We start from the raw sequence: 20838 nt of genomic DNA, 5'->3' as shown, positions 1-20838 counted from the left end.
TTTGATTGTTTTAGTACTCATTTATTGACAGTCACTGTTGTATGTTCTCTCTCATTTTTTTTTAATTCATTTAAAGAATTCTTCGATAAAATACAGTGTGCTTTAACAAAACTTATTGTTTTCATTATAAACTTCAAAGAAGTGATTTTTATTGGAAAAGTAATTTAACTTGAGTGATTAAATATTTTGAAATTACCCATTTTTGATACTTACAATGTTTTGAAATTTCATATTTTGATACATATTTATATATGGGAAATTATTTAGAAAAGGTAAGTCATTTTACTTTTTTTAAAGTCTATATCACCTTTGATTTCCCAGTTTTTGTTTGAAGACTTTCGTTTATTTAGAAAATGCAAACATTTATATGTTTCATGTAGGTCAAATTTACATTGCATATGATTAACAGTTTCTTTATTCTGCAGGTGTTTTAAAGGTTTTAGGTCCAAGGACTATGTATATAATTGTATCAAAATTTGTATACATTTAATGAATGATTAAAGAAAAAAAATATAAAAGCCTTCAATTATGCATAATGTTATCTTAGCTTTTTAAAACTATATTTATTTATATAAATTTAAATGGTAGATGTGATCATTCTTTTATTCTTTGTCAATATTTAATTAAAATGCAGTGTTATTTGTTGTGGTCAATCAGTTGAGATTTAAAACTTTACTTGCCAGACAATTTTTTAATTAACTAACCATATGAAAGCAAATACCTGTATAGGTCATAAAATAATCAACAATTAGGTATGCCTAAGTTAAGAAATTAAATAAATTGGATTGTGGCATATTCATTAAGTATACAACTTGAAATGCTTATAGTGAAGCCTAAGAGAGAAAACAGCATCCGCAAAGGTATTGCTTGTTAACTTCTTTGTTAAAACCATTAAACCTTCACTCAGGTAGTAAAGCAGATGGTGAATAAATTTTGAATTAGTGTACATTAACACATTTTTAATTCTTATTTTTAATATTTCCTGATTGTTTTATTTCAATACTAAGTTTAAGATAGTTCCCTTTCAAAAATTTAATTTGAAATTTCAGTCTACCACTTTTTTATGTCTATGTTTTCTTTTTGTTTGACTGACAAGTTGTTTTTTATCTACTTAGCTTTGTATATATGACTATTCCATTTTTAATATATAAAATACTGAACCGCTTTCCTCCATACATATTTAACTCCGGAGTGTCATAAGGCTACAGTTAGTTTTTTTTTTTAATTAACACATAGTGTTTACTAAATTGTGTGTCTGTGTAGTAATTTATAGTACATATCACGTAAAGGGGAGACCATTGTTATCGTAAAAAAATAAAACGCGCGGCGCAGCACTTTAACTGCATACCAATAATGGACTTTGCTCACACCAATGACGTAATTTTATTCAAATCAGTTGTCACATGTTTACATTTGATTGCAAAAAAGAGTTTTTAATTTTATTTTTAACCAACAACTAAAACCTTTTTTTGCTAGAGGACTGTTTCCATCTAAATGTATATTTGGATGAATCCGAATATTGCTTGCGATATTTGGTACTTCAATAATTAGATACTGAAAATCCAATCATGATTAGTTTCTTAGATTTTTATCTGATTGTATTTGATGATAATAACTAACGATAAAATAAATAAGGTCATTGACCACAGATATCTATTTGATCACAATTAAACAAAAGCTCTTTGTTGCACTTTCCTTTGTTATATTGCTAAAATATCATGTATCTGTACTAAATTACAAAATTGTGTCTAATTTCTAACTAGATGACTATAAGGCACTCTTTATGGTTTATACCTCGTTTTATGCCTTTTTAATTAATTTAGTAAAAAAATTTTGTGCAAATTCGAAAGTAACGTCATAAAGAAAAAAAGTAGTTTTTGGTTGTTTATTATTTTTTCAAATTTGCTATGTCGTAATTAATGTTTAAAGTTTCGTAAAATTTTGTTTTAATATACGATAATATATGTAGGAACCATCTATTTTGGTCTTAAGTTTGCATAACATATAAGATTGTCTCAGTCGTTCCGAAATTCCTCCTACGTGCTTTGTATCGCGTAAGCTCCAGCAATGACGTCATAGTACATCTGTGCCCTCGCTCCGAATCGACATTTAGGGACAAGACAATGCATTGGTAATGTCCCGCAAATAATGAATCATTGTTGTAGAAACGGAAGTGAATACTCCGTTGTTTACTTGTTTATCGTACTGTTTAAACAGCTTTTTAAAATCAGGTTGAATATGTTGATCGTATTGTTCTAGAATTTCATTCAATTTGCACGTAATCAATAAATGCGCAGTTGCATCAAGCGGGATCAAAACTGGGCATTAGGACAAAATCCGTAAGGCTAACAGCTTTCCAAAACTCAAACATAACTATGACGAGATAAATAAATGAATAGATAAATGTTTACTAACAATACTTTGTCGCACTCGGAGTTGCACAGGAATGATTAATTAAATCTCCACTAAGTATATTCCTTAGTAACGAATGGTGGTGTAACTTTGAATGCAATAGTAAGGAACTTATACGTTTATACTAATATTATAAAGGAGAAATATTTGTATTTTTGTATTTATTAAAATAACTAATCGACCGATTTTAAAAATTCTTTCACCGTTATAAAGATAATTTATCTACGAGTACAGGCAATGTTTTTTAATTTCACTCCGACGAAGTCACGAGCACCAACTAGTAATTTGTTATGATATAGGGATCTAGTATATTATGTAGATATGGGGATAGAAATACGCAGAAGCATATCACATTTTGCGGTTTTTACAATAAGCAATTGATGTTAAATGAGCATTGATCATTGTGATAACAAAAGACAAACCTCACGACCACATAATATTACTTTGAACTATTTTACTTTAAACACGATATTTGCTAGAATATACTTGAAACTACCGACTTGGTATTCAACAAAACACTAAGAAATATATAAAGCTTAAAAAACCGCTATTTGAGTGTAACGTAGGCTATATATTTTATTCACTTGTCTAATTTATTCAGAGTACAATAAACGTTCAACAAATAAAATCAAACATTTAAAATCCCCAAGCAGTGGAAGCCTATCATATAGCATGAGAATACTACCTTGTTATATATATATAATATATATTATATATATAACAAGGTAGTATTTACTTGTACTCTATTTACTTTCTTATGACGATAAAATTTTGTTGCATGATTCGCTATTGCTAAAAATCTTGCCTTCCATCTAAATGTAGAAAGTGACCTGGATATTTGTTGAGTCCTAGATCGTCTGCGGATACAGCTGTCTAGAGATGAACTGCCTGACGGCCGTTATGTTACGAGGTCTTAAGACGTTACCTTACTTTCAGTGGCTCTATTAACAATTAAACCTTATTCGGACTGGAGTTGCTGTTATATGGGTTATCCTTAGTTTCTTAAATAATTACTATATGTTCGTTATTATTTTGATGTACATTTGATGTCATAGTCTATACTATTATAATAAAGCGTATACACACTTTTTTGTTGCCTAAAATGTCAGCAATTACAGCATTTTTTGATAATTATTTTTTTAATAAAAAGCTCTACGCTTACGTCACGCATTATGCTTTATATTTTCACGCCATTAAACTTAGGGGGTAAATATTTTGGATAAAAACCCTAAGTGGGAAAGATACCCTAAGTTGCTGCCAACATCAAGGAAGCAAGGTTACCATCATTTGTCTTCATGTCATGTCATTTTGATATTTGAAATTGAAAACTTGAGACATGTAAACAATAAAGTAAAATTTTTATGATTTTATGCGGATGAAGTCGAATGGGGATAGCTAGTTAAATATAAAAAGTATATCACATTGTGGAATGAAATGTCTTATTACCAACCATCTAAATTCACTTCTAAAACACCTATAAGTAGATACCTATTTGGCGTGTACATGTGCGTTTTATAACAGACTTTATTCGTTATTTTAATTAATTTGTAGTCCCAGAATAGCACTACTACTACGCTACGATTGTAAAGCCTTGACCTAGTTCTAGCTAGTATTGCGTCAGGTTAGGGAACCGTACTATGTTTCGTATGTGTGGAAAAAATTACATGGATTTAAAAAACGGAAAAGAATTTCCTAGAGCAGGCGCACACTTCTGACTAAACTATCGCACAATTGTTGTGCGATTGCGGATGTTTCGCAGCCCATATAAATGTTAGGTTGCAGAACTGAAAATCGAGTCGTGTGCGCACGTCCATATACGGTCACGGGAATCAAAACGGACTAAACGGTTGTGCGATAGTTTAGTCTATGTGCGCGCTCTTAGAATAATGATTTATTACCAAGCGAGAAATATTCATTGCATTCGATCGTAACAATGGAGCTACACGATTTCTGAACACAAATCATAATATTGTCGATATAAATAATGATATCGGCCTTAGTTGACATGGTTACCTTAAGTTACGGCCTTGTTTACTTAAGTAATTTAACGAATTGAATCTGCCCTTGAAATCAAACGCCCTCATGTTTTGTTTATTCCACGCACATACTTCATTATTTTATCCAGTCTCCAGTATTGATAACCACATTTAACATGAGTGTTTCAACGCCATGTGGTTGTCAAATCCCAAATGTCCATTTTTTTTAAGACAACTGCAATGTTTTCTAACATTTTGCCCGTTGTTTAATTAATTTTAATTATAAAAACAAAGTTTTGTATCGGCTTGCGTCAATACTGATATCTGTTTTTTTGTATTGGTGTCAATTATCAACGTGTTTTGTTTTAACTGTCGTGTTTTCACGTGATGGTTGTGCAAGCAGTCAGATGGGTTACAGAAGTGGTGATAACAAAAGAAAATGTACCCGCTTACCTTGAGGGCCACTCGACACGCATCCCATTGACCGAGAATCTTGAGTGCCCCCTACATCATGTGTACTAAGATACAATTAGATAAAGTAATAGTCATAAGAAAAACAACAATCGAAATCGTAAAACAATAAATTTTTACTCATACTATCACCAAAAACTATGGGTGTCTAGGTTGTTCACTACTAGTGCTTAAAACATGCTTGTCATGTAGTCAGAACCTTTCTATGTTATAATGAGGAAAGATTTGTATTTTCGTTTGCGTGAAATAACTGAATAACTAATCATGCGATTTCAAAAAATCTTTCACCATTAAAAAGCTACGTTATTAGTGAGTAATATTGGCTGTAGCTTTTTATTATTTTATAATTTCACGCAGACGTAGTCACGAGCAACTACTAGTCTATTATATTTTTGGAAAATTAGGTGATTTTTTCTGGGTTCAAGGTCCAATGTTGCCTTAACAGCCTTGTGAGATCTAAATATATCCGAACTAACTCCTTTAGTCTTTCTAAGATTGTTCTACGGTAAAGATGGGCAATAAAATCGGGTATCTACTATAACTTTGATGGTTATGAGCGACGATGATGACCAAACATTAGATGATTTAAACAAATATCTTTTAATTATGACTAACATTGTCTTTTTAAGTCGAACATTTTGGATGGTATTGTCATGACGGCGTATCGATTTATCATTAGGTGAATGGCCTCGTTGTCTTGTTAAGTAACAAATTATACGTAAACAGAATTGTTTGAAATACGAATACGTGATTTTCGTGAAGCCCAGAAAGATGTATTTATTTTTTAGCCAATCCTATTTTTATACATTGGTCTTTTAATTTGAAGTTAGCTGAACGAGTTATTAACTTTCAAAATTATACCAACATTTTACTTATCATTTTTAACCAACTTCCCAAACGAAGGAATTTGATGCATACGTTTCTTGTAATTCTTCCCAGTATCATCAGTGTTATTTCAAACATAGGTCTGTGTATATCGAATTCGTTTTTGACTTATGCCACGCCATTCTACATGGAAAGTTTTTGATGTCGCAAAAAACACAACAAAAACTTGTACCGCGTATCATAACATGTTCTTAGTCGGGTTGGAAAGAAGTTTTTACACTCTTATGCATTCTCCCAGATGTGTACCACTTTTTAAGTGAAGAGAATGTAAAATTATGTAGATTAATATGCATTTTTATATGTATATTTGTAACCCAATAAATTTATAATACTGTCCAGTGTTGCGGGAAGTCCCGAATTCCTTCCAATTCATCTAATTATTTAGCCCTTGTTTTAGAAAATGAAATTTTTGTTGATTATCGATGGAATAGCATTCACATCAAATTATTTTCATTGTTACTACGTAATTACAAAATGTCTAAAAACAAAGCAAACAAACATGTAGGTGTTAACCAACAACTTAACACAGTTGACTTTGTTGCTTATTCTTTGTTGTTTGTCAAGAGAAACTCAAACGATTGCGTTTTCTCTTTTTTCTACAAATACATGATTGACATTCTCTTGTTTTGTCTGAAAAAATAAATTATTAATAACATGTTTTTGTAGAGGTTTTTTCGATAATGGATGCTAACAGCGTAAAAGCTCGATGCCAATAGTTCTCGCGTTAAATCCAATCATGTACAACTGTCATGTGATATGTACTGATCAAACAAATTAAAAACTCAGGAAAAATAGTAGGTAAACGATTGAAGGTTGAATTTCCGTATTCTAAAAATGTTCAATGTCTTTATAGTGTGGTAGGAATCTTGGCACCAGCCCATCCTCAGTTTTTGTCGTTTGGTGTGATTTGGACATTATCAAAATAATTACAACTGTTTTAACAATACTTTAAGAGTTAACGTTAACGTTTATTTTATTTCCTAGCGTATATTAATTATCATGTAAAATTCATCTCTTTGCATGTTGAATGTCTCGTATCCTTTTTGTTTAGGATTTAGATAAAAATAAACTTTATGCAATTTAGTCCATCTTAGAATTTTGTTAATCAACTTCTTTTAAGCAAATTCATATCTAGTGTTAAATTGGTATTACGTTACTGCCTTTTATTAGATTAATACAAAGCATCCACTTTCGAAAAATACTGAAGTGAATACAAAAATATAGGCAATGCTTATTTCTGTATCCCATATCTAATTTAATCTTAATCTCTACTTATTGCATTATTTGGTTTTTAAAGTTTAAAAATAACCTTCAAAAATGACATTTTAGCTCCATGATTCTCAGAGAAATCGTAATTGGTCTAAGCACGATGCAATATTTCTGCTCTTGATTTTATGTTTTTGTGAAATGTGTTCCAAATTAGTGAACACGCGCTTAAATAATACGTGGAAACTCCTATGTATAGAATACTTAGAATATGTCAAAAATTATGTCACGGGACGCTTTACCTCAAAAATTTTTAGTTCGTTGATATTTTTTTAAGTCTACACTATCAAAGTTATTTATACAATTTGCAGCTGTGTTCTAGATAAGCTCTGCTTTGGAAGCAAAGATAGATACGCCCGTCTAAATCTGGAGATTCTTGACTGAATCCCGATCGTATTCAATGATTTTCGGAGTTTGTAGACATTTTTACTATAAAGTGTTCTATATTTACTCGTGCATCATATTGACTTCGTAAGTGAACTATTGCTTCCACTTTCTCGTTTTCTATTGACTGATTTCTGATGGTATACTGTACGGGGTCAAACATTCACACTGTTATTAATTTAAGTGCATGTTTTTCTTTGTCACGTACCTTTTTAAATGTTGTGTCTATAAGAAATATCTGGTTATTTACCATTAAACATTTTTTAGTTTTGTTAAGTAAAACTGTTTTGGTTTATTTTCTGTAGGTACATTTAATAATAATTTTGTTTGCACAAGTGTTTGCCATAGGACGTACTGTGTACAGGTACATTTGTCATTCAAATCGCAAAGTAATTTGCATTTGTACTTGACATAGCGACGGACGTGTCATTGCTCTTGGTGGTACGCGAAACCAGACGTCGGGTGTTGTGTTTTTTCTCTGCGTCGACCTCGTGGGGACGGCACGTGGTATAATCTCGCACGAAACACTCGCGTGATACCTTCCGTCTCCCTCGTGTGTGCCGCTTGGGGGTATTAGGCCGCTTTTACACGATTGACTTTCAAGTTTTTATATTCTGCAAGTTTTATTGGGAATCAAATTTCGTAACCGTCTAGAATGGTCATTTTCAAGCGTTTTGTTCTGTTACCAGTGTCTTAGGGCAACAGACGGTCGAAATTAATGTTTTACTAATTAAAGTGACATTTGTTTTTCATTTTTTTACAATTTAAAATGGTTATCATCTTAGGTCCTTGTGTATAATGTCGAAGAGATAAAAAATACGAAAATGTAAAAGCAACAACAATGTGATGGTTAGTCATCACGCGACCTTATTTCTGTACACGAATTAAATTGTTTTGTAAAAGTTTTAATTTGTTGGAGTCTTAACAATGAATCAGATCATGGGATTGTAGTGGCTGTAATTAAATCGCGTGGCCATTAATAACGCTTCGGTATGTCATATTCAGTTATTGGTGTCACCAATTGAAATTGATGATGGATGTTTTATAACTGATTTTAACGATAGGGGGTAGACATAAATAGAACTCGCTACGACATCGAGTAACATAAACTCATGTAAATTATGAGTTTCGATAACAATAATGTGTTTTTAAAGTCAAACTTGTTTCGATAAGTGGGTACAATATCAAGGACTTGTCATGTTTTAACATATTGTAAGAATAAAAAATTTGCACTTATATTATTCAAGTTTTTATGCTTATTTGATCTCTAAACGAATTTAAAAATTTATTGCACTTAATATGTGTAGTGGTTAGAAGTTGCCTTTCTATGCGGTTATCACTTAACTGTCATATGACTGATAAATCGTGTTGGTGCCAATTGTATAGATTGGGTATGAGTGCATGTTTGTTTATACTCGTCTTGCCCTTTGTGCAACCACGTGATGTTAATATCCCATTAAATAACTAATTAACTCGCTACCGTAACATGTCGTCGTTTTCTGAAATCTACTGATAATTGAGTCTTTTGTGTCATTAATATACTACGTTAAATAATTATTTTTACCCCATTTCAGAAGGGGACTGTTTTTATTTGTGACTTAAAAGTCGCAACACAACAAAGTTTTAAAAAACTAAACTACTAAACCGATTTAAACGATTGAAGTCTGATTGTATATATGCTTAAGTAGAGTTTATTTATTTTTTTAATTATACATTTATTTGTTTTGCCTATTGTTCCAGGCGCGTAGGTGACAAAGGCTGAATATGACGGTGGAGAAGAGTAAAGGTTCGATACAGAAGTTGCCGCCGGCCACGAGGAAGGTCGCGCCAGATGGCGGCTGGGCATGGATGGTATGCCTGGGAGTCAGCTTAGTCAATGTAAGTTGAAAGCTGTTTAGTTGTCCCTGTTAAAAGATTCCAGCAATCACGATTCAAACCTTTTAAGATCTAACGAAAAATTATGCTTGAAACTTAACATGAAATTTGTTTGTCATACATAAAGCAAAACAAATTTGCCTGACATTCAAGGAATTTGTTATTTCCGGGTAAGCGAAATGTAATTAATAAATCTAGGCCAAATCTATCTGCATAACAAACTGCTAATAACATTGTTGCTGTCAGAGATATGTATATATTAATTGACATGTACTCCTCATGAAAATACAGAGGCGACTCATCGCCTTCTCTTTCTCTCAAGAGTATTATCAGAAATAATTATTTATTTATTATCACAAGATTAAAGGGGTATTTGAGTTTATATTTATTTATCATAGATTAGCCAATTCTAAGGAATGCAACGAAGTGCATTGTCAATAATCTGTGGCTTGCGCAATATCGGTCTCTTCAATCGCTCACATGATGTTGCGTGCAGTTCCGTGCGCACTGCCTGATATAAATGATAACTGCAGTTTAATTCATTCACCGTGTTATACTAAACATACAATATACAAAGTTGATAGAAAAAGTCTTATTAAAAATCTCCATCTGACTTAATTATTCATCTGAGTCACTTTACTTTTATGGTCTTATATAGTCTGTTTTATGTAGCATGTAAAACATTGCTGCATTATAGATTCTTCAATGTCAATGAAAATTATGTATTTTTTTTCTAATTGAGATAAAAGCAATTTCTTTTCACCAAGTACATGTTTTTTTTAGTGATTAAGACAATGTTTAATTATTTGATCTTTACCGAATAACTTTAAATTTCATTGGACCTAGAATGGTTCCTTGAGTTATACTATGTTGTACGTTTTTGTTAAAAAATATTTTAAACACTATTGATTTTATTTAAGCTGTGTGTTCTAACACATATTGTGTTTGGTTTACATTGTAATGTTACTATTGTGCAATGCATTATCAATCTAGTCATTGCCTTCAAGTGAAATTAAAAGCGAGAACAATAACGATTGCTTGTCGAGTCACATGCTCCTCTGCGGTTTCTCTAGGGATGCCGCTACCCTATATTATCTTAGGATTAAAAAATACTTTCCCAAATGTATCGTGAACCTTAAACACGGTTTTTTGATAAACTTCCGAATATAGGAATCACTTGTAAGTGGCTAGAGGCCATGGAGTATTTTTTTTTGTAAGTTATTTGTATGATGTTATTGCAAATAACAATAATTCACATACAAAATCACCATTTTGTTGTAATCTAGTTGAGATAGAAACATGCGCATATTTAAGGTTTGTGGACAGCCCTAGGTCTACAATTAAAGTTCAATACAATTATTGGTTCGCGCAATACTGCATTACAACGAGCAATCAATGTAATGTGTAATCAGTTTTATTTACTTGTACACATGTCGTGCGCCCTAATCAAGATAGCTTGAATTATTTGTAGTGATGTTTATATAAACTTATTTGAAATCAAAGTATGATAAAAAATCTCTTATAATAATAAAGATGTCAATATAAAGTCAAGGTTTCGATTTTATGTTGTTTTTGCATTTAGTCCTCTTAGTTTTTTGTACTCGATACGTGTTTATTTACTGTCTTGACTAAGTAGCGTCATTTCATATGTTTTACAATTTTAGGGCCTAACCCACCACTGGTTGAAAAAGGCCCAGATAGGTAACAAAATCCGATATTACTATCTACTACATTTTACACGTTGGATTGTTAATCAGACGATTTTCAATTTGGTGGGACAGGCCCTTAGAGTTTTAAACCTACCACAATTCGTGTACTTGAGTAAAATACCATTAAAACTTTCCATTACAATCGGATTGACGGCATCCGGTGAAACGTGATGGCTGTAAAAATACATTTTTATCGCGAATTTATTTTACGAGATGTTACTTATTTGGTTATCGTTAAAGCATCTTTACTTATTAATTTTAAACATAATATAAAATGCATAATATAACAAAGTTTAAATGTGAACTAAAGGTATATTCATCATTGCTGATGCGATAAGGAAAAAAATAAAATGTTTTTTATGTTTTGCAAATGCACGGAAACTGCACTTTGAATACGATTTCTTCTGAAGCATTTTTCCCTATTTGTCGAGTTCATGAAGATGAGATATAGGAAACGCAGTTTGTCTTAAGAACCTAAATAAGTAATTGCCTATCATCACAAATATACACAACACTAGGGTAATTGATTAGGCATATAACACAGTACCGATAAAGAGAATTGGAAGCAATCATCTCACTTTCTTCGAAAGACAGAGAGCTCGTTTTTAGAATCAGAGTAGCAGATATAGTTATTGAAAGAATTTATATATTGTTTCAGTTTTCAACACGTTCCCTGGAGCCGTCTTTTGGTCTCCTGTTCAAAGACTTACTTGATGACTTGGGTGTGCATACGACGGGAGCCTCCGTCATCGCCAGTACCTTGGATTCGGTTGTCAACTTTTCCGGCTTCTTCGTAGGCCCTGTGATAAAGACCTTTTCGTATAGGAAGGTCTGTTTTGTTGGCTCTACGATATGTGCCCTAGGACTGCTGTTCACGGCTCCGGCGAACAGCATGGGTCATATCATAGCAACGTATAGTATATTAGGAGGTGAGTTAAAATTTTATTTTGTAAGAATTAGTATATAGAAAGAAAAGTGACAGATTTTTTTGTGCTATTAATTCAAATTAGTACATCTTACTTCTTATTATATTATTAGTGCGAAAGTTTAGATGGATGAATGCATGTTTGTTATAATTTGTGGCCTAAACTGCTGAACGGATCTCGATGGAATTTGACATAGATGTAGAGGATAGTCTGGAAGAACACATAGGCTATTTGGTTTTTTTTTAATTTTACGGGCGAAAGCTAGTTCTTAAATCAAAGTAAATTCAAGTCGATACTACAGCAAAAATCTATTATAAAAGTGTTATCTAATCTCGAGATTGTATAGAAAGGGATAAGCCAGGCTTTATGCATGATTGGGTGAGTTCGATCGAAGCTAATTTGTTTGATGCGTGAAAACTCTGTATTTCAGTTATATTCTACATTGTTCCCGTACATATATGTTCATTTTTATCAAAACATTATTATCTTTTACTAGAAGTAAACAATCATATTGTAATGAATGCTTAAAAGTATTTTATTTACGTATTTTAATATGAGATCAGTTTTTCCTTTTAGTTCAGTCTGGCTTCAGATGAAAAAATACATTAAAAAGATAATGCATTGTAGGTGTTTAAAACAATTACATATAGCCGTAATTCGTAACGCGAAGTTAATTTGCTATAGCTTTGACGTCATGGATGTTTCTGACTGAACGGAAATTTATTACTTAACTTTGCATATGCCGATATTGCATAACATTAAATCGCTAGGTTCTATTTTAAAATAGATGATGGGTCAATAAACTGTTTTTATTGTATACCATATGATTACTTTATTCATGTTAGTTATAAATTTTGATTTAATACCGGAGTCCTATTTTTAGTCCCTTTTTCTTTACTAACCTTTTCTTGTAAGGAGAGGATGGGAAGAGGAAGTGGATTTGACGGTAGAGGAGATGCATAGGAAGGGGAAATATCCTCTTTATGTGAGTCCTCCTCCTTCGTCGGTTAAGGGTAGGCAACGCATTTGCAATTGCGGATATTACATTGTTTATGTTTTAAAAATTAAATGTAACTCTATGAAAGCATCGTTATCAAATAAAACTGAAAATAATTTGCATATTTACATATTGAATATTTGTATATATTTTTTCGTATTTTGATTTATATCAATATTACATATTCACTTTATGAAATCTATCATTTAAAAACTTCACCAAGGAACAGTATGTAAACACTATGTTTATATAGACAAGATACATATACCGGAAACCTTACCCAGTGATAAATATTCAACGTAAACGACTACACGATGAGTTAATTCTTACTTAGACATTTACAACAGTACTAAGTACAAACTAAGCACTAATATTGCTTCATTGTCTTAGAAAATAATTGTAGTTACTTACATAAGAAAATTAATTAATAAACGGTATACGTTATTTATTGATATACGTTCTCTTGAATAGGTTAGATTTAAAATAGAGACAATATTCACGTAGAAAAATATAATTTATGTATGGAAGTTACTATATTTCTTTGAAAAAAACATAAAGGGCATCAAGGTTGCCCAGTCGATTAACATTAAAAAACATTTGACCTATTTCATAAAGAAAGGTCATTATAAGGAAATTTCTGCACAGCATAAAAGCAAACAATCAGATACTTTAACGGAGGTAACTTAACAAGTTATGCTAATTGTAGTACATTTCGTTCTTTATATGGCAAGTCAATTAACACTTACATATAATAAGCGAATTGTCAAAACTTTAAAGGAATGACACTGGGTTTTTGTGAATGGAATATTTTCGAGTTGTCTTAGATATTGTTACGTCACAAGACATTTGTAATGAAACATCGTCTGGTCAAGATTGGTCATCTTACAATGGGAGATTTTAGAATATTTTAAATGCCTTGGCTTGAATTAACAAGGAACGACAAATGTAGTTTTTAAATTTTGATAATTTAACACCACAGACAGTGAGTGTTTTTGTACCATGTTCACAAGAAAAACTTAATAAAAGCGCGCTTTCCCGTTTAAAACAAATTAGGAAGTAATTACCCGGTCTGTTTGCGTGACTGTTTTAATGTCGCTCGTTATTACTGACGCAGAGCGATCATTACAAATTGTTTCACGCCCTTGTTAAGTGACACTGAAGGATTATGAATTATTTAACGACAACAATAAACGCTATATTTTTACTCTGTTCTGTCATGTAATTTATTATTTTACTGGCTGATGGTGACTTTGGTAATTAAAAAAAAATACTGAGAAGTCTACCTATTCCAGACTTTAATATAACTCTGTTCCAAATTTCTACACTCTCGGGCCATTCTGGATTTACGTGATAACAGTCGTATATCTATTTAAATTTATTTATATTTGATAATAACAATATATTATATAATATTTGTTAAGATAAGCATAACTCTGGGTGGTTTTGTTAATCGGAACTTTGTGCACTGCAAGTAAAGGTTATTCATCTGCGTCTTTCGCTCACTTAACAGGAAAATCAGTAAATAATGTAAATAGGTTATTTATACTTAAGAGTATATTAAAATAATATTGTTATTTGTATATTGACAGTTATAACAATCTCAGAGATGCATCATTGTTAATAATAAGAATCCTTACAAAATTGTTATTTTTGATTATGTTACTTTACTTTTTGGTAAGCACATTTTCATATTTAAAATTTTTCCGCTTCTGTTTTCAGGTTTCGGAGTTGGATTGGCCTCATCATCATCATTCGTGTCTCTTAACCATTATTTCTCGAAGAAAAGAGGTCAGGCAGTGGGATTGTCTATGGCTGGTACTGGGTTTGGCTTGATGGTGATGCCCCAGCTGGTTAAACTGTTGCTAGGGGAGTACGGCTTCAGATGGACTGTGGTTATCCTGGGTGCGTTAGCATTCCACGCAGTTCTAGGCTCATGTCTCTTGCAGCCTGTTAAGAGGCACCTTATTGATGAACCGTTGGACTGCGAAATGCAACAAGTGAAGGTTTGTCTAAACTATTAAGAATTATTTTCTTATTGTCGCACTATCTTTATATAGTTACAGGGGGGTTTTAGTATATTTTTAATGTATTAATTTTAATTCCTTTAATAGAATTTGTAGAGTTTCATCTATACTAATATTATAAAGAGAAAAAAAATTGTATTTTTGTATATATTGAAATCACTCAACGAGTACTGGGCCGATTTCAAAAATTTTTACACTTCACACAGTAACATACACTATCTCTTTCACTATTTTTTTAAAACGCGGGCGAAGTAGGCAGCAACAGCTAGTTATATATAAAGGGAAATTATTTCAGTATATGTTTGCGTAAATGTAAGATCAACACCACCTTATCAGTTAGCAGAACCAGAGTTATCGGAACTGCACAGTTTCCCTTTATTTAATTACGTGAATCATTGCTTTGTTAGGTTTAACGTGACAATGATATGCAAAATTATTATATTTCTTGTTATTATTTTTCATACTAATAGCATAGTCTATGTAGGCCACTGGGTCAACAGGTTTGAGTATGAAAAATAATTTGGTAATCTGATATAGATATCCGGTTTTATCTCTAAAAGCTCTAGATGTATTTATCAATGATCAGTTTGTTGATGCGTGGAAATGATAGATTACATGCAACTTTCAAATGTTTTAGTGACTTAAATATGAGGCACTAGCTGTCGCCCGCGAATCCTTCCGCGTGGAATTAAAAAAAAACAAAACTGAGTAGCCTATGTGTTCTTCCAGACTATCTTCTACGTGAATGCCAAATTTCATTGAAATCCGTTCAGCCGTTTAAGCTACAAACTCAAACAAACATCCATCCATCTGAATTTTCATTTATAATATTAGTATAAGTACGATTTACTTTGATAAAACTGCATATCTTGTCCGATGATTTGTAATCAATTTAGAGTATATTTAAATCAATTTTTGTCAATTCTTTGATAAAATATTCAAGGCTAAATCGCCAGTCATCATCTCTCATTTGCACGTTTATGTTAATCGTTGTTCAAATAATAAATATTAGGTATCCTAATATAATATGAATTTTAAAAGGTATATGATTACTTTTGTGGTTACTAGGGGCGTATTTAGAACCAACTCGAAATTACAAATGCAACTACATAATGCCAATTAAGAGAACTGAGTACCTTTTGTTTTTATGATGACATTTCTAACATTAAAAAGAAGATTGATTCGAAATTATCAAGTAAAAAGAAAACTTTTTTTTCAGGAGATGGAATGCATTCACGAAAGCGACGAAGAAGAGGAGGATAAATTCGAAATCAATCCACTTGTCAGTCATCCAATGCCAAAATTAACCACACAACGATCTCATACAAACATGAACCATCCGTCAGTCCGTACGATAGGGTTGCCACGAGCGAAGACGTGTGATAAACCTCTGCAGGAGTTCGAGAAGAACGCAGCCCTAGGCCTAGGGTTGACGACCGCCGCCTCAGTGGCCGCCATGCAGAGGGTCACCTCTAGTGGAAGTATGAGTGAAGCGGCGAGGAAGAGAAAGTTTTCGGTTATTTCGAATATTTCGAATATGGACTTCACCGGCAGTTATTTACAATTGTATCTGGATGTAAGTATTACTTTAGATTTCTACTGAAAATAGATACTTACGATAATAATTTTATAAGGAAAGATTTGATTGTTTGCATTGAAGACTACGAAATTAAACTGATTTTAAAAACTCTTTTGCCATTACGAAACTGTATTATAACTAAAATAGGTTATATTTTAAGTCAACGGGAAGGTCATGGATATGCCAGAAAATACATAAACGGTATATTTGGTACCCAGACGAAGCTGAGTATCGCTTTTATACTAGTAAAGTTTGAAATAACTAAATTTATACCTCGTTACTAGTGAATTGGAGGTCAATGATTATTAAGTCACTCTGTAAAAAAATACATACACGAAATAAATACCACTAACATTTTTTTTTGCATGTTTCTGAAATGTTTATTCATCTGTCAAAATAGAAGATTTTTTACGTGTATTGGTGGTAGACATGATACATTTTTTAAAATGTCAGTTTTGTTTTTCCAGACCGCCGACGATGATGCGATTCAAATGAAAGCGATAAAGAAAGCGGAGCCCGAACAAGAGAAGAAGAAAGGCTTCCTAAGAAAGTTCATAGCGCTAATGGATCTAGATCTCCTAAAAGACTGGTCTTTTTTGAATCTTCTACTCGGTCTATCGCTCTTTTGGAGCGGTGAACTGCAATTCAGAATGTTAACGCCATTTTTTATTAGAAGTTTAGGTTATAATATGAACGAAACTGCGTTCTGTTTGTCTATGACGGCTATCACTGATATCCTTGTTAGATTGATTTTGCCGCCGATTTTTGATAGGACTTCGATCTCGAAGAAAATGATATTTTTTATATCTGCATTCTTCCTCGCTGCTACGAGATCAGGTGAGTTGATAAACAAAAAAGTTAATAACTTGCAAAAATGTTTTCGTTAAAAATAATCCGCCCCTAGTTTCACTTCGAATTGTTCAGCAGAGGCGTTTTTTTTAATAATTAGTATTATTAAAAAAAAATATTATATATTCAGAATATAAGGGCTATATAAAATAAAAATATTAGTATATAGCCCTTATATTCTGAAATTATTCAAATAACTATAGTTGAATATGCATAAAGTTCACAATATGTCTCTAATTTCAGTGTGCCTCTTGGCATAGGCCTTCTAAACATTTCCATTGAGTTCTGAGTGGCAATTCTCCTCCAATGTTTTTTAAACAATGTTAAATTTCTGAAAAAAGTTGCATTTCATAAAAGATAATTTTTTTTCCTAAATACTGTTTTTTTAATATCCAGTGTTAGCTGAACAAAGCGAGTGGGTGCCGTTAATGGTGTGGCTGTCGATCTGCGGGTTCTTCAGAGGTATGTGCCTCAGCAACTTCACGCTGACCATCTCCGAGTACTGTCCGCTGGAGAAGCTGCCCGCAGCCTTCGGCCTGCACATGGTCAGCAAGGGCGTCTTCGTTGTCATCATCGGACCTGTTATTGGTAATAAACAATTTGGAATGCCCTGGCCAAGAGATGGCGTTAGTAGTATTGACAAACACTAGTGCCCTGACCAATAGATGGCGCTTGTAGTATTAACATACACATACAATGTATTCCGATGAATAATTTAAAAAAGCTTTTCGTTCAATTATTAGTAGTAATAGCTTAAATTAATAACAAGGCTTTTCTATACACAATTATAAGTCTTTTCGTTGACAGGATAGCGACTCTTAGAATATTTTCCTTCAATGAATGCTTATTCTCAGTAAAAAATGTGTTGAAATTAATGTAATTTGTGTTTTTTACAGGTTACGTGAGGGATTACACGGGCAGTTTTGCGACGTGTATTCATGTACAGAACGCACTGATTATGTCGTGTGTGCTGGTGTGGGGCGTGGAGTACGCGCTCGCCTTCACCAGGCGTCGGAAAATTGTACAGATATAAAAAATAACGATACTCTATGGTATTCAATATTAGTTGTGTGAAACTGCAACAAAAAAAAAGTGTCGGGCATAGATTCACGAATTTACGATAGTAATTCGTAAATTAGATGTTTTCAAGTCTTACCGACACAATAAACTTTATCTTTATTTTATTTAATTATATTTGATTTATGTATTTGTCTAGTTTTTAGACGTTTTTGAAACTTAATCTGTTGTATTTAGATATAACCTTACAATTATTAAATTTCGTTTCTATCCAACTTCGATAGACAATAGTAAATAGAAAGCCAGTGTACACTAGCTACTGGCACGTGTAATGGGCATGCCAGTACTTGGCATGTAAGTAGCTATAGATTTTTAACTTAATTGGTATTTGGATTGTAACGAATGTGAAGTACATATTGATATTAGTTTTTTTTAGAATTTAATGAACTATTTCATGACATTTAGTTCTCTTTGTCTTATTTTTTTCTCAAATTAATTTTAAATATGATGACGTTTGTTGTAGGATAGTAACTTTTTCGAATAATAATCTACAAAGATTTATTACATTTTTACACGATTTTGTATTAATGTTTACTTTTTGATTGACTTATGAAATTTTTTCTCTAATTTTCTGTTTTCTATTGAACATTACTGTTATTAAAAGTTTTAATTTAGATTTATCTTACTAAACAAAATAATGCCAATATTTTAACAAAACGTAAACTTCAAATTTGTTGTTAGGTATATAGAAATTTATTTTGTTTAACTTAGTTTAGTAACCAGACTTTTATGTAGTTGTAATGCAATAAGGGCATGTTCACATGTAACATTTTTTAATCGTGAATTGTGAACGCAATTTAATTTTCTCTTTTCATATTAAGTATCATTCGGAACGTACTGGCTTCGCAATTACCAGTACCGGAATTAACTTAAGGCGAGGAAGGGACTTCGGAGGGCGCCGGATTTAAAGGGGCGCCATGGGCGCCTTTTATCATATGGATTTTTATTACAGTTAGGTAATACTGTAAAAATCTCGCCTAAGGCGCTAGTAATATTAAAACAGGCCCTGGCCATTAATCTGTGCGTAGTTGTTAAAAGTCACTAACTAGTTCACAGTTGTCGGCTGATAATACGCTTTGTGTGAACATGGCCTTAATTTGGTGTGGAGTGATAACAGCCTAGTGAGTAGGATTCTATAATAGGATGGTTAAAAATGGTGCTCGTATGTGTCGATGGGAAGTGTTTTGAAAAACAATTAGGCGATGGCTCCTACGTAAACTGTCATAAGTCAAATTTTAAGATTTCCTCCTTGTTTTATATTTTTTAAATAATTTTGATTGCCTGATTTCTCTGTAAATTTGAAACGTACGTTAGAAAGAAGAATTCTAGATTTAGTTTGTTTATCATATTTATGTTTGATGCTTAATAATCAATCTTATTAATATTTATAGTTTTGCGTTTCAAATATACGATAGTTTACGTAGGAGCCATCGTAATGTCAATGTCTTTTAAATAAAAAAGTATGTTTTTTTGTAATATTCCAGTGTTTGCAGCTATTTCAGATAGAAAAGTAACAATGATTATGCTCAAGTTTTGTTTCTGTTAATATTTTTAGTACATGATAATTCCAGTGATAATATTCACATTTTGCATTAAAATTGTACAAGAATTTGCTATAAAAATATCATGAAATCATTTCTTTAAAGAAAATAAGATAAGAACATGTTTCAAATTTGTTTTCGCAGTGGAAACGTAAATTTTGTACAAATTCTTTAGATTCTTTACACATTAGTTACTTTCGACTATTTCTAAAATATTTGTATGAATATTAGTGACTTGTAAGAAATATTTTTATACAGCTCTATCTAGTAAACTATTTAGGCATATAGGCTGTAGTTATCTGAACTGGATTAAAGGTAAATTAGAAGACTTCTTGATAGTTTAGTGTTTGTTATAAATTATTGTTATATCTGATAGTTAATGGTATTTAACAATGTAGGTCGAACAGATTTTTCACTCGTGTTAGTTTTTCAGTTGAGTATAATTTAATTGGACTAATATTAACAAAAAATTAGCTCTCCCCATTTTAGATTTTTGTTATGCCCTAGTAGATGTTACGGAAGCAATGTATTATATTTAAATCTCATAATAAAAGCGAGGTTTGGAAATAAAAAAAAAATATTTACAAACCATTTACAACGTAGGGTATCGTATAGTCGGACCAGAAATTATAAAAACCCTTGAATAGACGTAAAATCTGAAACCAATTTCATCATTAAATAGATTGAAGCCGCCATTCAGAGTTTTTATATTCTTGATTGGGCTATGTTTGCGTTTTAAAGAAATACGTGGGACGTAATGATTATCTGTACTTAACTGTATACCTTTTATGTTAAACTAGCTGTTCCCATGCGACTTCATCCACATAGAATTGTGAAAATTTTATTTTATTGTTTACATTTGTCAAA

The 20838-nt window shown here is 32.0% G+C and overlaps 1 protein-coding gene across 1 annotated transcript; it reads left to right on the top strand.

The window, feature by feature from the left end:
* Positions 1–230: 230 nt before the first annotated feature.
* On the top strand, positions 231–20838 carry LOC106100640 (monocarboxylate transporter 9). The gene is made up of 8 exons (XM_013279583.1): positions 231–272; positions 9135–9272; positions 11637–11907; positions 14621–14904; positions 16145–16501; positions 16972–17341; positions 17750–17941; positions 18250–20838. Exons 2-8 carry the CDS (start codon positions 9159–9161, stop codon positions 18384–18386), a joined length of 1725 nt encoding a protein of 574 aa, XP_013135037.1. The 5' UTR covers positions 231–272; positions 9135–9158; the 3' UTR covers positions 18387–20838.

Source organism: Papilio polytes, unplaced genomic scaffold (genome assembly GCF_000836215.1).
Source record: "Papilio polytes unplaced genomic scaffold, Ppol_1.0 DF824047.1, whole genome shotgun sequence".
Lineage (NCBI taxonomy): Eukaryota > Metazoa > Arthropoda > Insecta > Lepidoptera > Papilionidae > Papilio > Papilio polytes.
The sequence above is the reverse complement of the archived record's forward strand: the minus strand, read 5'-3'. Positions and strand labels throughout refer to the sequence as shown.